This window comes from Struthio camelus, chromosome 12 (genome assembly GCF_040807025.1).
Source record: "Struthio camelus isolate bStrCam1 chromosome 12, bStrCam1.hap1, whole genome shotgun sequence".
Classification (NCBI taxonomy): Eukaryota; Metazoa; Chordata; class Aves; order Struthioniformes; family Struthionidae; genus Struthio; species Struthio camelus.
Genome location: NC_090953.1, coordinates 17,189,244 through 17,209,783, shown reverse-complemented (window position 1 = coordinate 17,209,783; position 20,540 = coordinate 17,189,244). Strand labels below are relative to the sequence as shown.

General features: G+C 40.5%; 1 protein-coding gene across 4 annotated transcripts in view; it reads right to left on the bottom strand.

Annotated features, from left to right (window-relative positions):
- Window positions 1-4,044: 4,044 nt before the first annotated feature.
- AQP9 (aquaporin 9) overlaps window positions 4,045-20,540 on the bottom strand; it is a 40,613-nt gene continuing 24,117 nt past the window's right edge. For 2 of the 4 annotated variants that reach the window (XM_009681446.2, XM_009681445.2), the window contains one exon: window positions 13,245-16,631. In XM_009681446.2, the coding sequence (XP_009679741.1) occupies window positions 16,469-16,631 (163 nt within the window). In that variant the 3' untranslated portion in view covers window positions 13,245-16,468. Of the gene's footprint in view, window positions 4,079-11,037; window positions 11,182-13,244; window positions 16,632-20,540 lie in introns of those variants that run through there. The other 2 variants (XM_009681448.2, XM_009681447.2) reach the window with 2 other exon arrangements.

Below are 20,540 nucleotides of genomic sequence, written 5' to 3'. Positions count from 1 at the left end.
TTTCCAGAGGGGGAGAGGAAACAGTTTCCCTTGATCCCGTCATTAAATATATCCTTTAATGGATTATAAATGAATAAAACAGTTGTTTTCATTTCATCTCTCTTGTTAAAATTCATAATTTGTTTAGGAATGCAGAGATTCTAATTGGGGTTATTTTACAAGACACTGAATTTAGAAATTATTCAATGAAGGTGCATTCCAGTCCTAGAAATCCTAGGTGCTATCGGGGCCCCGAGTGCACTGATAGCCTTACTAGCCCTGCGCAGCCTTCTCTGGGGCCTCCCTGCACCCTGCCCGGAGGCCTGGAAGCCCGCTTCAGCCCAGCCTAGGGCCGTCAATCTTGCTAGAAAGCAGGAAGCAAATTCCTAGAAAGCAGCAGGTGAAATTCTGGAAAGCAATGGGATAATTCCTGGAAAGCATCAGGAAAATTGGTGGAAAGCCAGCAGTGTAATACCTAGAAAGCAGCAGGGGAATTCCTAGAAAGCATTGGGAGAAATCCTCGCTTTGTGAGAATTCCTAGAGAGCATAGAGTTAATTCCTAGAGAGCTCCTAAAAATTTCCTAGAAAATTTCCAGACCGTGGAGTTCCCAGTAAGCTCCTTAAAAAGTCCTTGGAAGCGGCAGAAAATATCTGGAGAGGCTCCAGATGCAGTCTATATATCTCCAGAAAATATCTGGGTAATATTTTCTAGTAGTAATATTTTAAAGCATGGTATCTTATGTGTTTGGAAACTTGCTGCTTCTTTCTGGCCTGAGACAGAAATTGTTTTTATTTTATTGCAAATGTCTTGTTCATCATGAGGAACTGTGATTTCACAGTCAGCAGCTTGTGATTTCAGGTGAACTGGAACTGATGAGGTTCTAAGGAAAAAACTGTTGTCTTGCAAATGCTCTAAATAAATGAAAACCAGGGAAGCAGGTAAAAAGAATGGGCTCTAAGCAGACTCAGTGAGATCATTTTCCAAGAGAAGTCAGTGCTTCTTTATGACTACCATGACTTTGTACCTATCTGTACCAAAACTCTGCAAGACCTCTGCCCTCCAAAGTCTTGCTGACTGAAATATTTTTCCCTTCTCTCTCGTGTGACAGCCTGATCCAGCCGATCGGGCTCCCGACAGCACCTCTGCCAGGCTCTGCTCTTGTTTTTGCTCTTCCGAATGTGAATTTCAGCAACTTGCTTTACTTCTGTGTCTGCTTTCCCATTTACTTGGAGCTCACCAACCACTGTGGAGCACTGTGAGATATGTCAGGGAAAAGCACCATTTAAATACTGTATGGTTAACTAAATAGAAGGAGACCTTATTCAGGAAGAATTCTATTTACTCCCATAGACTTCATGCCTGAACAGGCCCTGCAGGGTATGGTAATGTGAATGTTTAATAAATACATATTCCTTGGGGAACCTAATAATCAGATTTTCATACCAATGACGGATGATTGCGCCATGGGGCTTGACCTGGCTAAGGGCATTTGAAATATTGGCCATGTTGAATTGTTACAAACCGACATACAAATCTCTTGGGGCATATTCCTTCTAGATAGGAAATTCTCCATTGTAAATTATTTCCCTGCTTTAAGGCACCACACTTTTAATTCAGCCTTTATTGCAAATGCATCTGGTTAGTGTTAAATTAAAACACCCCAGGAAATCTGTACTTTCCAATGTATTTGTTATTTATATAAATCTTTGGACAGCATCCATTGCTTTAAAATCAGGTTAATTTGAAACATAGAGCACTCTGCTGGGATTGTGTTCATACCTGTTGCTGTATGAGGTCAAGATACTTCAAGTCTGATACTGAACTGTAAATCTTTATTATTCTTCTAAGACATTCTCCAGATTTCCACCCTGTGAAATCATCAGATGCCAGGTGAGGGCACAATCTTTTTTTGCTGAACCTAGTCCTTTTTCTGAAGACTGTTCCTGTTCAGCAGCAAAAAATAATTCCTGTTATTTGAGGTAGATGTTTTAAGTCAAACTGATGTAAAGTTATGTCTGTGCTTGGTTGGCTTAGGGCTTTGGCCTGCTTTTGACAGGTAGATTCAGAGGTCAGGATCCCTTTGTAATGCTGTGGGCACATCTGTGCTGGTGAGCTCATCTTGGGCCTGTGGAATGTGATTCTCTGAGTGAATGGCAATGCACTGTACAGACCTGCTGCTGCTCTGTGATATTTCAGTGACATTTGACACAAGGCTTTGTAGACCGCTCCCACGTTTTGTAATAGGACAGCTCTCTTTTGCGTGGTAAAGTTTTCCCCGCTGCGGATTTGCATAGTTTTGAGAAAGCATTTCTCTGCTTTGCTGAAACACTTAATCTTGACAAAATGCAGTCCAACACGTTTGCTGGAAAACAGCACAGCAGCAGCATCAGTAAGTAGCTAGGGCTGCAGGTGGTGAGAATTTAGGAACTATCACTTGGCTATGTTTTTTCTACCTGTGATGAGTCTATTTGGGTGAAGCAGCTTATTCTACACTTAAATGTTTTTGCCAGTGTAGTTGTATTGATTTTAAGTTTAACAAATCACATTAGCTCCCAGCATAGTCAGGCCAGCAGAAGCTCTAATGTATGTGTATTTTAACTAAAAATAAGCAAAAATATTTTATTTACAATTTGTGTAAACTCAATCTTTTGTCAAAAAATGGTTTAGGCTCTCCTGGCAAAAGATGTCTCATCACTCCAGTTGTGTCTCCCCTAGGGCATCTGCCAATATAATTACCGTGGCAGACCGTGTAAGTGAGTACGGGCTTTGTGTGGCTAATCTGTGTTGAGACTATGGTAGTTACCATGAGATTTTGATCAAATGAAATTTGGATAGAAGAACGAACCACTGCAAGAGTTGGGGGCCGGAGCTGTCCCACGTGTAATGTGCCACTGAACTAGCAGAATTGCTCGAGGATCACGAGATTCTCCGAGACAACCAACATCAAGACCCCAAGTTGGTGTTCATTTCACAAGGTTTCTCCTCAATGGCCGTGGTGATAACAGCAAGAGAGGAGGGCTGTTCTTTGATTGCAGGCATTGCCATGGCAGTTTGCAGCTGTTAGTTTTCAGGGAAAGGTGCTTTCATGACAATGGGATGTGTTTGCAGAGAAGGGTTTTAGTTTTGTTATGCCAGTTTCAAAACTGATGTGTAACTGAGAAGTGCCACTTTCTGGAGTAAGGTAACTAGGATTTGGCCCTTAGTTACTTAATCAGGAATTAAAAATAGTAGCAACAAGCAAAAACATGTTTTTACTGTGTGAACTGAACACAAAAGTTACTTTATGACAGCCCAGCCCTCAAACTGGGTGCAAAATAGTGATGTTAGCAGGGTGTTCTACCTTGGCCGAGTTACTTCAATAACAGGTGAGGGCAATTAGCCCGATGTCTATATGACTTTGGGTCCCCACCAATACCTTCAGCTGGTGTACGTAAAGTGTGGAACTGCCTTCAGAGAACTGGGGATTTCTTAGATTGACTGGCCGTCCCAGGACGCAGGCACGCACGTTCAGTCACAGTCTCTCCCGCTTTCACTTTTGAGACTTTTGCTCTGAAATCATGTAGTTATCTCCCTCCCTTTTGACTGTAGCTGCATCTTCAGTTTTCTTTGCTTTTGGATATGCATGGCTGGCAAGCCTAAAAGAGCAGAGAGGAGGTCTCCTGTGTTCACAAAACAACCGCCACGTTTGATGAGGGCATCCATGGTGCCTTGTGTTTCACTAGGTCTCTATGCTCTAACAGCTCTTTCAAAATATTTGACAGCTTTTGAGCTTCACTTCATCATAAGCAATCAATCTTTTTCTCCACAGATCCCTTTGAGGTGCTTGAGTCCTTGTTGTGACATGCCTATCATGATATGGGCAGCCTCGAGATTGAAGAGACGCATCTGTATGTTCTTCTCAGACACAGTCTCAGACAGAAGGTAAGCTTTTTAAAAATACTCTGTGCCTGGACTGCTTCATTGTTGTTTAAAGACTTAGTTCCAGCTTTCGATAAATTTTTTATTTTGTCTTGAATAGACAGTGGTTGTTTGGTGGCCTGGACTTCAGAGGAATTTGTGAGTGGACTTAGAGGCCTTCTTTAAAAAAATGAATTCAAACTGTGAAAGGAAATAAATATTTATATCTAATCATTCAAACTGATTTCAAAACTGAAATGATTAGATTTACATTTCCTAATATATGTGCATCTTTAGGTTGAACTAAACTGAAAACTATCATCAGATTATAATCCTGAGAATACTGGGTTTAGATTAATATGGATATTTGAAAGTGACTTGGAAGAGGTTAAGTACGGTTTACAGATGTAATAGGGAATAAGCAAACTGTCTCCAGATTTTTTGCAATGTGTTTCACTGAGAATAAATACGCTATATCCTCAGGTCTTTATGGGTTAATGTTTATAGAAAAGATAAATTCCTTTCAGAATGAATGCTATCTGCCAAGGGGTAGCTGATACACAATGTTTACCTCTTTGTTTCTCGTCTCCTAAATCTGTGTTAACAGAAGAGCAGGCAATTCTCTTAAATAAGGAGTTGAGTCAAATAGTTTGACCTAAGTGCTCTAATCTAATAGACCGTTTACTGCTCACAAGACTGGCTATTATTGTCAAGTAAATAGGTTAAATATTGGCTGTATAATTTTTAGTTGCTGTGATTGTAAGTGGGCAACTGTTACAGCATGCAAGTATATGTTGTAAGTCTAGATCAAAACAGTCTAGCGTGAAAGGAATGATAAATAATGCATTAAATGTGTGAATCTCTCAGAAAAAGGGGTTTTATTGTAGTAAGTACTGAGCAATGGAGATAAATATTTTCAGGTGTACCCGCAGAAGACCTGATTCAGAACTCACTGAAATTGGTGGACTCACTTTCAGTGGGAACAGAGATACACTACATTAGTTTCTATAGTAAATATGAAACTATTCAATGAATCATGACCACAGCTCAAAACTGCAGCTATCCAGCCTGTTCCAAATGGACATGGAGATTTTTCAGAAACCTAAAAATTCAAATGTGCTCTTCAGATTTGGAGATATCTTCAGTCCATTTGGTATGACTCAAGTTTTAGAGCACTTCATAGTATGATGAAGATACATTTAATTTTACAGATTAAGATACAGATACATTTAATTTTAATCACAGATATTAAAACTGAGGCAAATTTGTGAGAATATGATTTGTTTTGAGTTTTAAGTCTTTTTCCAAAGAGTATCCAAAAAAAAACCCCAAACGTCTGGAACACAAATACACAGAGTGTATTGGAATGTTATTTTCAGCTATCCTGGGAACTTATTAGTTTCTCATTATATCTTTGGTCTAAAAATAATTTTATATGAAGTAATTAAGCAATGAACTTGCTATCTAGTGTCTCAGAATTATGTGCTTAAGTATATATAATTCTATATGGGTAAATAGCACTGTGCAAACATTGCTCTGATTAAAAATCACCACTTGATAAGAAACGAAAGTTAGAAGAAAATGTGGTCCCACAAGATCAAATGTTATTTTGTAGCAACACAAGGCAATGTACTAAGACTATACATTTTATATAGCTTTCAGTATTAGTCTATCCAGTTAGCTTATCTCTTCTCGTAGTATAATTGACTTGATAAGGTTTTGTTTCCTAGTGCTTCTAATATGTCAAGTTAGGGAACGTACAACCCAAGACATCTCTTCATATGGCCTATGTTTACATAGTCTTTCTTTGGTCTCTTGAATTTGCGTATGGAAACACCAATATATATATATACTGTCTGGAAACAGACAAATTCAATACATTTACTTCTGTTGAACTTTTTGTCCTGGCTGATGTAGTGTTCACCTTTTCTATCCTAACTCTCCAATACTGAGAAGATTTATCAGAGATGGCAAGGGGTGGCGGAGAAGGGAAAAATTAAAAATCTCAAATGATGTATACCTTTAATTCTGTTATTTTTGAGGCAGAAAAGAGGAAAAGTCAAATTTATTATGCTTAAACATATTTTCTTTTTGAAAAAAACAGGATTTTTTTGTTTTAATTTTTGTTTTTTAATTTTTTTAATTTTTGGGTTTTTTTCTAATGAAAAATTAGAGAACACAATTTTGGATAAAGACGCAGTTTTAAAGCACGTTTTGTAGATCTAAATATTTTGGCCTAACTAGTGTTTCAATAGAGTTATGCTTCCATATGCTTCATTCATGCCAGCGTTGAAGTGTGCAGCCTGTTTTGTACCCTGCAAAGCTTTATTGCTGTTTTATATGAACTCTACTCTAAATTTTGGTGCACAGGTGAGCATTACACAGCGTTAATAGGAAAATATTTGTTTCCAGTGCAAATCTTGAGTAAAGCGTTGTATGTAGGAACTAGCTGGCACCTGTAACTTGGGTGCCAAATTCAGAATGTCATTGCTATTTGTCTGTACTCACTGCTGATTGTGAGATCTTCCCTGATGTAGCTATGGCTCCTAGCTCTTCTCCACCCTTTTGCAGAGAGCTTCCTTTTGTAGTGTTCAGCATGCTGAAGCCATTTTAAGGAGCTATCCTCTTTTTTATGGGGCAAATTCCTTTCTTTACATGTTTGGCCTTCCAATACAGCTATAGAGGAAAGAGTTATCCTGCAGGAGAATCTCAGATATTGACTAAGGGGTAAATTGTTAGGTCAGGTCTTTCCTGACATTAGATATTCCAACCAGCTATTTCAGTAACAAGCACTTTCTTTGCTTTAAAGATTTTTATTAAGGTTCCCAGGAGGCCAAAACTACCGATCAGCTTAATGGTCAGCTCTCCAGATCACTCTGGAGCAGTTACTGTATGGGTCACTTGACTGCAGCCTGGTCCCTTCCCTGCAGCTCCATTAGCTAGCAGCTCTTGGTGTAATGGAAATGGAAACCCTCATTCCTCCACCAGCTGTTGCATACAAAGGTAGCTATTCTTTCCTTCCTTAAAAAAAATCCATCAAAACTCATGATGCTTTTTTTTTTTTTAAGTACAACAAATAACCTAAAAATAGAACTGTAGCTGGAATGTGAGCTACTTAGGATGGCTTAGTATGTTTATTAAAAATCTAGATTTTTTTGGATATTCTCGTGAGATACACATGTCCTTTTCATGATACTCCCCAGAGGTACTAGTCATACAGTCTGACAGCAGCATAAAGTAATTCAGTCTCATGTAAACAATGTAATTAAGGGCACTTGGATCCCAGTAATGGGATATGCACATAGTAGTCCTGCTCAAATCATCTTTTTCCTACCTCCAACTATACCACAACTGTTGAATATTGTGATGGGCAAGGGTCTTCTCTCTCTATCTACATATAAATAAGTTTTGTGCTTCCATTGTTAAATATAAAGAACCACTTTCTGCTTTTATTAAACTTAGCCTAAATGTTACTCTGTGTAAAAAGGATCCGAAATCTGCCTCTGAAACTCTGTGTATGAAGTTTGGTGGTCTCAGTTTACTGGAAAGGTATGCAGTCATAGAAGAAAAAAACAGCCACTCTTCTCAGCACTCATTAGAAGCTATATTATTAGAAGTATCAGCAGAGGGGTAAAGGATGGCACGAATGGTGTTGACTAACATATTGCCCCTACAGTAAAAGCCTATGAGTTTGGGGGTGGGATCACAGCAAGGCAGCCAAGAGAAGCTGCACACTGTGTTATCATCTGCAATGCCCCGGGGCCTCATCAGTGTGCTTGGCGTTGTGCAAACACGTAACAAAAAACGTCTGCACTCAGCCTTACAGCCTAAGCATTGTCCTCTTTTTCTGGGCACAGATGATCTGAGTAATCCAAGTCTGGCACCTCCTGTCTGCATTACATTTGCAATATTCAGAAAGAGCCAGCTCCGTTTCATACTTACACTGCAGCTGACTACAGAAGCCCCCTCTGTAAAAACAGTGGGATCAATAGATCTTGGACTTATAAATTGATTTTTAACAAGCTTTTAACATTAGGAAAATGTTCTGATTAAGACATTCAAATAAGCAAACGGCTTAATAGAAGAGGTATAGACATGGCCCTTGTATCTCAAGACAGATGAGGCTGCTAAATCGTTGTAAAGATTAATCTGATGTCGACACGTTTATCACATTTACTGTGTATATTTTACATTGAGATAGGATATTTCTGTAGCATTTGTGTCATTGTATGTCACAGTCTTCAAAAAATAATGTAAGTAGTAATGGTAAGAAACAACATTCTTAAAAATCACATTTTAAAAAAAAAAAACAGACTTTGTAAGAAAATATGCTGGAGAGTATGAGAGTGATTATTTTAACTTACAAGACCTGTGGCTGACTGCCCAGGACTATTCCTGGTGTTGTTACTGTGCTGATGTTCTGAAGAAAACCGACCTCTTCAAAGTACTGCCTTCCTCCAGGCAGTGCTCTTCACCAGGGAAATGCCTCTGGCAGCAGCCTTAGCAACTTTTCTTCACCTCTTCTGTGTCTGTTTGTAACACCCCACAGTCAAAGATGTTCAGCAGAGGAATCACATGCCTGCAGTACCTTCAGTTTCCCTGCTGACATCCACGTGCCATATTTGCTATAAAAGAATGCCAGTTTTTCTAGCTAGACTTTTAGCTGACCCTGAAATCATCTTTCGCCATCGCTGTGCCACCCATAGGTAGGCAGGCCAGCCATCCTCTTCTTTCCTGCCAGTGCCACTGGGGTGTCACCGTGGCCCATGTGTTACACTTGGCTGCTGCGAAGGCTGTCCTAGCGAATGAAGGCTCGCTCTGGTGATGAAAACCTCCCCAAAAGCCACTGAAGCAGGAGGCAGGTTTGTGGGACAAAGCCCTCTAGGACTGAACAGCAGCAGCCTGGGTGCATAAGGGATTGATTGCTCTTCCATAGTTGGACACCATGTGCAGAGGGAGTTGGGGCAGCTTCACTGTGGATACCGAAGCTGAGGATTGAGGTAATCACCAGGGAGGGTCTGTGTATTACCAAACCAAATAAATGTACACAAGAGAGGGCTTCATTTGCATTAATTACAAAAAATATATATAGAAATGTAAAACAATTCAGAAGAGTTGGAACAGAGTTGAACACCTCCAGAAGCATCAAGGAAAATGATGACAGATGCAGATGTTTCTAGCCAGATGCTCAGATGTTACAAATCTATTAGGGAAAAACAAGTTTTTAAAGTAAAGCAAACTAAATATTTTTGAGCATGACTATGTCAGTCGTGATAATGTTGAAAACACTATCAGAAAGGCTTAGATCACTGGATTCTTTTACAGCTCTTGATTTTTTTTTTTTTGTAACTGTACATATTTCCTATTTGGGAATCTAGTAAAATTTCTACACCTGGAAAGTTATTTTTCTGTGCTCTAAAATTTACTTAATATTTTTAAGAGCATGTATTTGTTTCTGCCTTTCAAATTTCCAATGAAATTATCTGCACCAGGGATAAAAATAAGAATTTTTATGCTAACCTTAAACACCTTCCATCCAGAATCTGGAAGTAAAGCTGATTACTGATTTTTACATCATATCCCGTAACAGAAACTGCAATCAGAGTATAGTTAACAGCACAGTTTCTCAGAATTGATCTTGTTTTACAAATAAAATCCACCGGTGCCTGAGTTATGTCTCTTGTTCTAGACCTTCCCTTGAGGGAAATCCAAATTCCATGTACTGTAAATGCCCCTTAGTGAGATAATTACTTTCCTGTCAGATTGCTGTAAGCCACACACATATGATCAAAAGAAAGGGAAAAGAGTGTAATTGCCAGATGAGTTGCTGGAAGCCCAGTTTACTAGTAGTATACATTTGAAAATTGTATGAAATTGTATGCATCAGGAAATACAGATTGAAATGACTGTGGGTTTTTTTTGTTTTTTTTTTTTTTTTGGGGCCTCTTGAAAAAGGAATGGATGGGGCTTGGTGCTCGAGGGCTTGAAAGACCAGCAGCGCTCAGTCGAAGCAGGAGCGGTGGACAGAGAGAGAACAAGAGGCCTGCTGCCAGTTTTACTAGAAAACCAGATAAAAGATGTGGAAAAAGAAAAGGCTACAGATCCGCTTACTGGCAGGGTAAATACTTTTAGTAGATTTTTTTTTCCTTTGTTTTAAAGCTGTACTGTTCATTATTGTGCTTCTCTGATTTCAGAGACCCAGCTGCGATAGAGAATGGGTTTCTAATGGCTCTTAGTATTCTGTAGCTTTTAGCATTTTGTCTTTTTGTGACCGAGCAGATTGAAATGTGTGTGTTTGTATTCATATTTTGCTCAGGCATATTATTTTTATTTTCTTGGATCAGAAGCCTTCAAAGTGCTAATGATGTCTGCATACGCACTGCAAGTGCAAATGGTCTGTGTCTTTGGAGCACTTCTCTGTGAGGTGTCTGTAGGTGTCAGGACTGCGCGTTTCTGAGTTGAGGCTTGGGTTTGCCATTGCTTTGCTCCTACAAGGGCTCACTGGAGCAGCCTTTGCACTTCTTGGTCCCTTGGGACTGCATAGCCGTCTGGCAGCTGGATTGATGCCTCTTGTGTTATTTGTGTTTCTGATAGCTACTCTTCAGTGCCAGTACCTTCAAAAACATGTGTTATTTCTATATCCTGAAAAGTGTAAGACTGCTGGGGATTTATATGTTTATGAGAAGAAATTCTCACTGCACTGAAGTCAAATATATATTCTTCCTTAGATGCTTTCTTCCTTAGAAGTCAGAATGGGTATGTAAAAGAAGTTTACCGCTGCGCATAGCCATCAGTTACTAATATTTTGAAGATCTGAGACAGCAGCACCTAAAATGCTGTCAACTACAGGACGCAGATGAAGATGCAATGATTGCGGTTTTGGTGTTGTGCAGTTTTAATGGAAAGGCCCTTATTGTCTCCTGTGAAGGGTGGGGAAGGCTTCAGAGGTCTGGAAATTAATTCAGGAAGGTTGCTATTGTGCTTTATTTTCTCTCTTCCACTGAGATTTGCATGCCTTTTTTCCTTACTTTGTTTCATTAATCTGAACATGTTAAAAAACACAGATTTTGTTCCTTTGCTATGGAAAACAACATCACTGCAGCTCAGCCCTTTATTGTTAAATATTATTTATTTTTTCAAGCCATTTGAAAGGTATTGACAAAACACCCAACTGCTTACATTAGCAATGTTTGCTGCCAAGCATGTGCTGCTTCTTTGGCTTCATGTTGCCTTGGTCATGCTGCAGAAAGTGTTACATCTGTTGAATCCCAGGTGAGATTGTTCTTTTTCTTCTTTTGGATGCCCTGTTAGCAAGTGCAAGGCAGGCAAGCTTTCATGAGAAAAGAGTTGTGCAGTAGAACAGAGTACTACTACTTCTGAGGGTGATGAAAATATTCTTCGCCTGTTACACTGTTGTGTGCCTACTGCTAAGACAGTGTCAGTGTTAATGAGTCCACACTGGTGCTCTTGGTGAGGTTGAGAAGTTTGATTTTGCATCCAAGATACATGTGAGTTTCCTGATAGGTGACCGAAAAGATAACGCTCTAGTGGTGTTACTTCATCCTGTCTGTTTATGTCAATGTTCCCCAGTACGATGCATGCTATTTTCTGAAGTGATCGAACATTTATACCTGCCTTTTGGCTGACCTTGGGCCAAAAGAGCTTGCTTTGTTTTGCCAGCTTTTGAAGCTTTTGAAGTTTTCTCTCTTCTCTGTCATCCCAATATTTGTCAGTGCAGTGTGTAGCTGTATTCTTAGTCATGATTTCTGGATGGTTGCAGCAATGTTTGGAGTATGAAAGAAAGCTTGATTTCTAATAATTTAAAGCTGGGTCCTCACCCTCTAAGCAGGTTTGCCAAGTGACCAGAGAGGGACCTTGCTAGTCTGTTCTCCCCTGGCATGGGGAAGGAACTACCTGCCTCATCTGACTGGAAAGCTTGATCACCACTAATTTCAGGTGCGATAATATGCACATTCCCGCCTCTTAGAGACATCCTTTGAAAGAGGTCAAGGGAAAACCTACGTAACTGTTGAATGTCTAGCTTCATACCATATAGATTTCTTTAATATTTCATTCAAACATGCAGAGAAACACCAATGGGTAAAAATATTTACCTTTTCTTTTCTCCTTTGGTGCTGTGCATATATTGTGCATAGATTTTGCAGAAACACATTAACAGTCATAGTACAATAAGTATAAATGCTTTTCTACCAAGCTGTAGGTACAAGAAGAAGATAAAAAATCCAAACCGCTAATGAATATGCATAGAATATTTTTTTCCTGGATGGTCTTGTGTTATATTTTAATAATGAAGAAAAAAGAAAGAAAAAGGAAGGCTCTAAAAATTGTACCTATTTGAAACAAGTAATCTGTTGTGCAGTAACAATTGTACTAAACAGAAAGAGAGCAGCTGTTACTGGAAGTCACAGTTAATTGTTGTATTTTCCAGTGCAAGGTTGTTTGGTGGGAACAGCGTGGAAAAAATGCAAGCAACTGCCAAAAAACAAGCATGTGAGGTGAAACTTGTATTTGCTCTCATGAGAACTTTCTCACATTCATAAGTAACTGAAAAAAACATGCTGAATTTAAATCTCTGGAGATATATTGTACTGTATAGAGACAGAGCACAGAACATAGCATTGGCTGGAGAAAGAGAGCACAACATACAAAATCAAACGGACTGCTGGGAAGGTAAGGGCCATCGGGATAGATGGAGGGTAGAATGTCTACTGCCACTTCAGATTTTTCTTTTTGTTTTGCGTAACATTGAAGCTCCTAATCTTCCTCTCTTCCTCCTGCCTCCTCAGAACAGGTTTCCATGAATCTTTTAAACCAAGCGAGCTAAGTTATGTTCCTAACACAAATCTGTTATCCTCAATGGAGCAGAAGACAGATAAATTAGCCGGGGGGCATTTTGTAAGCACCATAGGGCAAATTCTTATGTGATATATGCATGCCTTAAAAGCGATTGCCGAAGCAGGACTTGAGCAAAATGTCCCAGGCAGATTGTGGCTGTGGTTTAGACCTGCAGGAAAGCCACGGCAGGGGGCTGCCCCAGGCAGGCTGCAGACAGGTACGGGCTGAGGCCTGGGGGCGAGGGCTGTCCTGCTCACCGCGGCTCGGGTGCCTCATGGCCCCGCCGTGGCCGTCGTCCGCATGCGTGCGTTTCTGTGCTTTGGCGCTGCCCCTGCCCCACGACACCTACCACGGGGGCTGCCCTCTGGGAACGCAGCTTGTTAGCACATTCTTGCAGCATAAGGCTATAAAATATTGTAGGTCGTAATCGGCAGCTATTTATTCCTTAGTACATTCTTAGGTGCCAGAGGGGAAGGTTTTTTATAAGAATAAAAAGAAGTGCTGGAATGCATTTATTAAGAATTGAATATATTTATTTTGAACTACAATTCGTTCGTCCAAATTCACAGTGAAAACTGCAAGTACAGTTTCTACTCTACTCAGACCTTGCTTCTCCAAACGCTTATCCCTGCCTATATTGTCTCCTATTGCGAATAACTGCACTGGCTTCTATGAAACAACATGCAGCCTTTAACCCAGTACTGGTTGCAGCGTCACTCTCCAAATTACTGCACTGTTAAGTTTAGCTCTAGAAAACAAACACGTTTTCCAATAAGAGAAAAAAAAAAGAAAGAAAAAAGAAAAACAAACCCAAACTTAAAGTTGAGCAATGTTCTAAAAAAGATTTTTTTTAACATTAATATGATCAAGCCTGATTACTATTAATTCATTAACCAGAACATCTTACAACTGGAAAAACTTTCTCTTGTTGGCAACTGTATTATATTAATTCAATATGAATGTGACCACTGAATATCAGTTGACGTTAAAAAACTGTTTTGCACAAAACAGATCTTGATATCTGCTGAAGCTTAAGGCGTGAGATGATTATTGTTGTTCCCATTGTATTAAGGAGATAGGGGTCATGGCCCTGTAGTTAAGACTCAGCTGAGTTTTGTCCCTAAAACAGGAATTCATTCTTCCTGTTATAAATGAAAATTATGTCATATCTGAGACTGAAGTATGTAACACATTCTCCATGAAGGAAATTCTGGCTTCAGTGAAGTCTGTATGAACTGTGGTATTAGTACCATTCATTTTCTAAGAATTTACAAACATATGCAATGATTAATTGAAATTTAAAAATAAGTTCTTTAAGCAAATACAGAATTAACAATAACTTGTTGAGAGCATGTTTTAAATATGGCTGAGATAGCACACCAGTGTGTCACTGCTTATGGTTTTTATGTTGATAACTTCAGACAAGTAGATAGGATTTATACAGTAATCCAGTGAATAGGAATGGTATGAAAGGAGAAACGAGATTTCATGCTGATTTACAGGCAGAACCTGTTGCAATCTGAGGACTTTTGAGAAAATGTAGCAGAAGTTCTTTATACACCTCAGCCAATACACAAACACTCACAGCAAGTGTCGGCTGGTCACTCAGGGCACTTATATTCTGCTTTCCCCAGGCTTTCCGTGTTATATTAAAAGAAACAATAGTGAGGTCTAAAAAGCCCACTGGCTATGCAATGTTCTAGCACAAAAAATGATAATCTAATCCCACCATTTGGATAAAACCAGTTACTTCTAGTTAACTGGCTATCTGTCTATTTTTATTTTCTGCACAAATATTTCATGCTGAACGTTGGCTTCAGCAGAAGTGCCAGTGCCTGTCAGAGCAGAGGGCTGTACCCTGGCTGTTCCTACCTGGGTGATTCCCCAGCAGGCACACATGGCTGGCAGTCACCTTGCAGAGTGATGTAATGCAGTCAAATGTGGATGAGTACAGCTATATCGCTTTTTAACCTACAGCAGAGAAACAGTGAATCAAATTGGCCTTTTGCACAGGGTTTACATGAACACTGGCTAACGTACAGTTCTATAAATTTTCTTCAAAAATGTAATTAAAATCGGAATTATACTGTCACGTACACAGCATCATCCGACCGCAACTGCAGCAAGCAAAGCTTTGTCTGACTTGCGAGTCTGTCCCTTTGGCTGCCCTGCGTTTGGTATGGCGTACGTGGGAGGGCGACAGAGGCATGCAAACAGGGACCTGATCTACCCAAATGCTGAGGCAGATTCTGACCATGTTATTTTCAAAACCACTTCTGATGAAGTCAAAAGCTCATTAAAGTGCACAGGCCATGACTGGCAACATGAAGGGTTCCTCCCTTGAGGGAGAGATTAGAAAATAGCGTGGAATTCAAGGAAGCAGGACTGTAGGAATCCAAAGGGAATGGGACCCTAAAATGAGTGCACTGAACTCGTGCCTTGAGGTTTTGCCATGAAAATAGCTGAAGAGCATCACTGAATATAATGTTTATTTATTCATGTTTGCCACCACCAACCACACACACACACAGATGTATGTGTGTGTGTGTGTATATATATGCATCTATATAAAAATTAACTTTGAATTAACTGCATACATTCAATTTACAGTGCATAAGCAGAAGTAATTTCATTTTTCAAAGTTGAAACTTGGCCATAATCCTAAAATAGCATCAGTTGAACACTGAGGAAGTGGCGTATATCCAGCCACTTCTGCCTAGTGCCAGAGGAGCCGTGTTTCAGACTTGTAATGTGGAGCTAGCCTTCCTCAGGGAATTCAGATCTGGGACTAGGTCTGAGACCTACTTCTAATTTTAATTAATGCTACCAAAATAAAAATTGCTCCCACAAAGCAGATGAAATTCCCCACTGTGTAGATCAGCAGCACAAGGCTTCTTAAAAGCTTGTAGAGCCATAGGCCTTTTGCTGACCTTGGTACAGCATAAACTTCTGTTGCTGGCCCATCTCCACAGGAGTGAATTTTATCCAGAAAGCACAGCAGGAGAGGTTCAGGTTAATATTCTAGGTTAGGTTTTTAATATTAGGTTACATAAAGGTCAAGTAAATCGTTTAAAAATAATTGATCATTATTATAAATAACTTGTCTTTTTGGTATCGATCTCATAACATAGAGTTTTCCTTTTGCGATCATTTTCTGAATTACTAAATCTCATCACTGATCAGTTGTTTCCTTGCTGTTCAGTCAGTGGCTAGATAAATAGCTAGTCAGATAGCTAAAACCACTTCAGTTGACGTTTTGGCAATTCAAATATCTTTCTTTTCAGCACAAGCTATTTTTAAATAATGGTTATAACAAGTGAGAGGTGCTCTTACACATTAATTCAGCAGTGAAGCAATTAACTACCTATGTAGGCAGTTTAGTAACAATATCTCACCCATTTTTAATTAATTAGGCCACATGATTTAGACCACCTGTGTTTAACTGACAGGTCAGTGTAACACCTCACTACAGTTTCATCTAGGTGACAACTTGATGTGAAAGCCATATGCGAGAACAATGTATCCTCCCCAAAACAGTAACTTAATTCCAGTTTTGAATGTGATCAGCCTGTTGTTTCATGAAAGAGGTCAGTTTTGAACTTGTTTTCTGTATAGATCTTCTGCTACAAAATGTGTATTTCTAATCGAAGCATACAGCTTTTATAAAATAGTCCAAACAATCATTTGAATAAAATCAGTAAGACAAACAGAGAAAGAATCAAATTCTTCACTTCTCTACTCCATATTAGTAAGTTCATATTTATCACATATGACATTTTCTTCTCCTGGCTGAGTATCTGGATGATGAATTTCAATAAAAACTATATAGGTAACAGCTCCAAGTACTCCCCCCAGCATAGGTGCAACTATAGGGACCCACCACCAATTATTTCCAGCCCTGTAAGAAAAAAACAAGAGTTATCATTATTTGCTACTCAGGTTAACACCTTACCTTTTATTTGCCAGCCAACAAACTCTGGGATGTGGCACTCACTATACTGTGGACCTTTCTGTTTTGTCTCACATTTCTGTAAGTGCATGACGCTTCTGTCTGTCCTGCCCAGACTGTGATTGAAATGCTTCCAAGTGACAACCAGCAGGCATGCTCATCTAAGTGCTGTACTTGCAGCTTAGAAAATAAGGCCCCTTTACTGCATTTCTGTTTGAGAGCAAGGAATAATTTCTCCCTTGTAAAAAAATGGGCTTCATTGACTTACAGTGAAATGAACTGGGCCATACTTATTGCACAGCAGTCTTGAATGATGCTATTGCCAGATGCTCATGAATGGGTTTTCAAGAGTGATTAATGCAAATGTATGTTGCAAAAATGGGTTATCTCAACTGCATGGAGATTTGCAGGTTCAGGCCTGCAATAGTATATACTACATTCCTCTTGACAAGTATAATAGATTGTACTTGATTTGACTATGTTTACCTTGAGGAATGTAATAAAACACATTCAACTGTTAAGTGGGTTATGCTTGACTACAGTGGTCAAGATTCAAATGTGATGATGTAGTGTCCTGTATCTGTACTTAAAATGTGGGAACTTTCAGTAAGAGGTAAGTGAACATCAAAAGTTTTATACATCTAAAACTTGATCTTTCTTATAATTGTTGTGTTCAGTTAAAAAGCCCACAAAAAGAATATTGGCTCCATTGATATGTTTACATTCACTTTGCACAGTTAGTAGAATTTCATTTAAAATCAGTAAACTTAAGTGAATTTTTTAAGAAACAAATCCACTATTAGAAATTATAAAACTAATAAGTAACAGCCTTTTTATGCAGAAGGCTTGGGCTTGTAGAGTTGCTCTCCCTTTCCTGGAGGTCCATGTTCAGCTATGCCAGTAAACTGCTGAGCATTGGTTTTGGAGCACCGACTTTCTTAACCGTGTTGGTGCGTGAAGGTGTTTTGATTTGATAACATGCTGTATTAATTGAATATGTGAGTCTCCAGCAAAAACGCAGCCACCTCAATTTCATGCAAATTGAAAATAGAGAAGTAACCTCATTTTTTCTCCCACAAGTACAAAGGACAAATTCGTCTGAGAGAGGAACTTAACAGGAAGCTGCTGGGGGATTTTACAAAACAATGTCAGAGTAGTTTTTAAGCTATATGGATAATTACTCAGCACTCAGTCATATAGATTTATGCAGAAGTGAACTTCTGTTTAAGTCACAGCACAAGAATAGAATGGTGCCAATTTCACAGTGCGCTACTGATGATCATTTTATTCCTTTGTTCAAAAATGCCTCAAGGTCGTCTTTTTTTGGAGTTTTGCCTTTGGAATTATTTAGATTTTGCCAGGAGGATAGCCTCTGATATTCTTCTACTGAACTTACAGAACCATTTGTTGTTCAGTCATGAATGTCTGTTGGGCCCTGGACTTCTGGAATAAGCATGGACTAGGTTTTATTCTGTTAATTTGCACAGCAAAATCTACACAGGCTATTTGCATGCATTCCCCATGCATATGATGAAGGTGTTTCTTGGTAGGTTTCTGTCTCAGCTTGCTCCCTGAACTGACATGGGCCTTGCTGGCTCCTGCCTGACCTTCTCCAAATGACAGCCTGTGCTTGCCGCAGCTGCTGCCAGCCGCGCTTTGCACATTCTCTGTTGAGACGAGGGGCGTAAAGTCATTGCAGAGGGTGACGCCAAAGCTGCAATGAGATCAGGACAGGGCTGAGTTATGAGCTTCCCTGACCCTCTGTCCTCCTTCACTGAAACAGGAGCAAGCACGCTTTGTGACGAGTTCAGACAGCTTCGTCACCGTGCGCTGACTTCTCTTGCACCCTGGCTTGCGGCTCTGCTGCCAAGGAGCAGGAAAGGGCCTGGGGGCTGGGGTGCCGGCTTTGTCACCATCAGGTGTTTTTCCTGGCCCCACCACTGAGGCCCTTGCTTCTGCTGGCTGGATTCAGCCGGCCAAAGCCCTGGGGCAAAGGGGTAGCAGCCGCCTCCCTTTGGGTTGAGCTGCACACGGCGGCACAGCTGAGTGAGGGAGCAGGTTATGTGGGGAAGGCACGGGGGCCAGGCCAGCAGCACTTTGAGAACTCCAAAAACTTCCAGGAAAATTCAGCTTCGACTATAGCATATAAACTATGTGGGCTGGAAACTTTGGCCCATTACGGACTTTCAAATTTATTTCCCACCTAGCCAACAGCTGTGGAATGGTGAGATTACAATATTTCTTATAACAAATGACAAGATAATTCAGGCATTTGGAAACACGGACAGTGTCCGGCTGCTGTTTTACCCTTTGGAAAGAATGCAAAATATTTCAGAAGCTGCCTGGCCAAAAAAACGCCTGTGCAGACAAGAGGTACTTTCTCCTGACCACTTCCAAAGCACAGCTTAGCTTAGCCCAGCTGCTGGCACGGGGTCTGCGGCGGTGGCCACGAGGTGTCAGCGTTACCGCGCGCCCGCGGTGGCCAAGGAGGCGCCGGGCCAGCATGGTAACTACTGCCTTACACCTGACCTTGCCCCACAGACCCCGTGCCACCAAAACAGTGAAAAAGAAACATATCATAACCAGAGGGATGAGCTATTTGGTGGCTAGTCTCAAATCCCAATGTACAGTGTGAATGTGTAGAGCTTTCTCACCTCCGTGCTGCTTTTTCTCATGCTTTGCGACCCTGCTTGCTTGTCACATCCCCAGTTTGGTATTTGTACCTGTTGCTCTGGCTGTTCACTTGCCACAGCCAAAGTTGTGTAAGCCTAGATTTTTCTTAAGCATATTAAGATATTAAGCCTATACTTAAGAGAGACTTCTGTTTATCTCCATGGTTACAGGACAAAACACTAGAAACCTTTACACCTTAAAAGGCTGCAGCTATCTCTAATGACAGAGACAGTTGGCTTCAGTGACACCTGCTCCTAGCTCCTTGAGGAGCAGCTTGCAGGAGCAGGCCACAGCACTGACTAAATATATGACGTGCAGAACGGTGATATGTAGAAGGTGCTATACAGACAACCTCCCTTCCAACTATAATAGTTTAGAACAACTTCAAACAGGAGCCTTAAACCAAAATAAATCCTAATTCTAGTGGTCTAGGAAATCACGCTGTAGTTTATCTATCCCTGGGCTAGATTCCCAGGGAAACTGCACCTTTGGGTGCCCTTGTGCAACACACAATAGTGTCAGCATTGAGAGGACCACTGCTCAGTTCCCTCCCAGTCCTCGGGGTGACTCCATGGGTCAGTGGTAAAACTCTCCTCCAGCCTGCTGGCAGCTCCCTCCCAGACAAGACAGTAAAATCAGATCTTGCAGGGCCTGCAAGCACAAAGAAGAGGTAGAGGAGGGGATTTTCCCCCTGTGAACTGATTATCTCTGTGGTTAAAGCATTTGCTTGGGATCAAGGAGTTAAAAGAGTCTCATCCTTCTATATCTGATGTGAAGCCGGATCTTACATATTTTGGGTGCACAAAGCAAGACAGAGAATATTCTGAAGTGAAGCTGTCCTGGGTCCCTGCCCATGCTGTACACAGTGCTCAAATGGACACTGACCTGGACAGAGTGACTTGGCAGCCTCCTGAGATGCTTCCCATCCTCACTCCACTGCCTGCTTAATGTCTGTTCCGTTTTTCCTACCGCTTGGCGTGGGCAGCGCTGCCTCTGTGTTACTGAGCGGGGTCCATGCTTATGGCCCAATTCCTGGCTATGCCTTTTACTAGAGAGCTTAAGCAGATGAAAGACCCAAAGCTTAGCTATTCCTGCTGCTGCATCACTTCAGTCTCCCATGTGCTTCAGTCTCCATCACAGGCTGCTTCTGAGCGAGGGCCAGGAGGTGCAGAGTACCCACTGCAG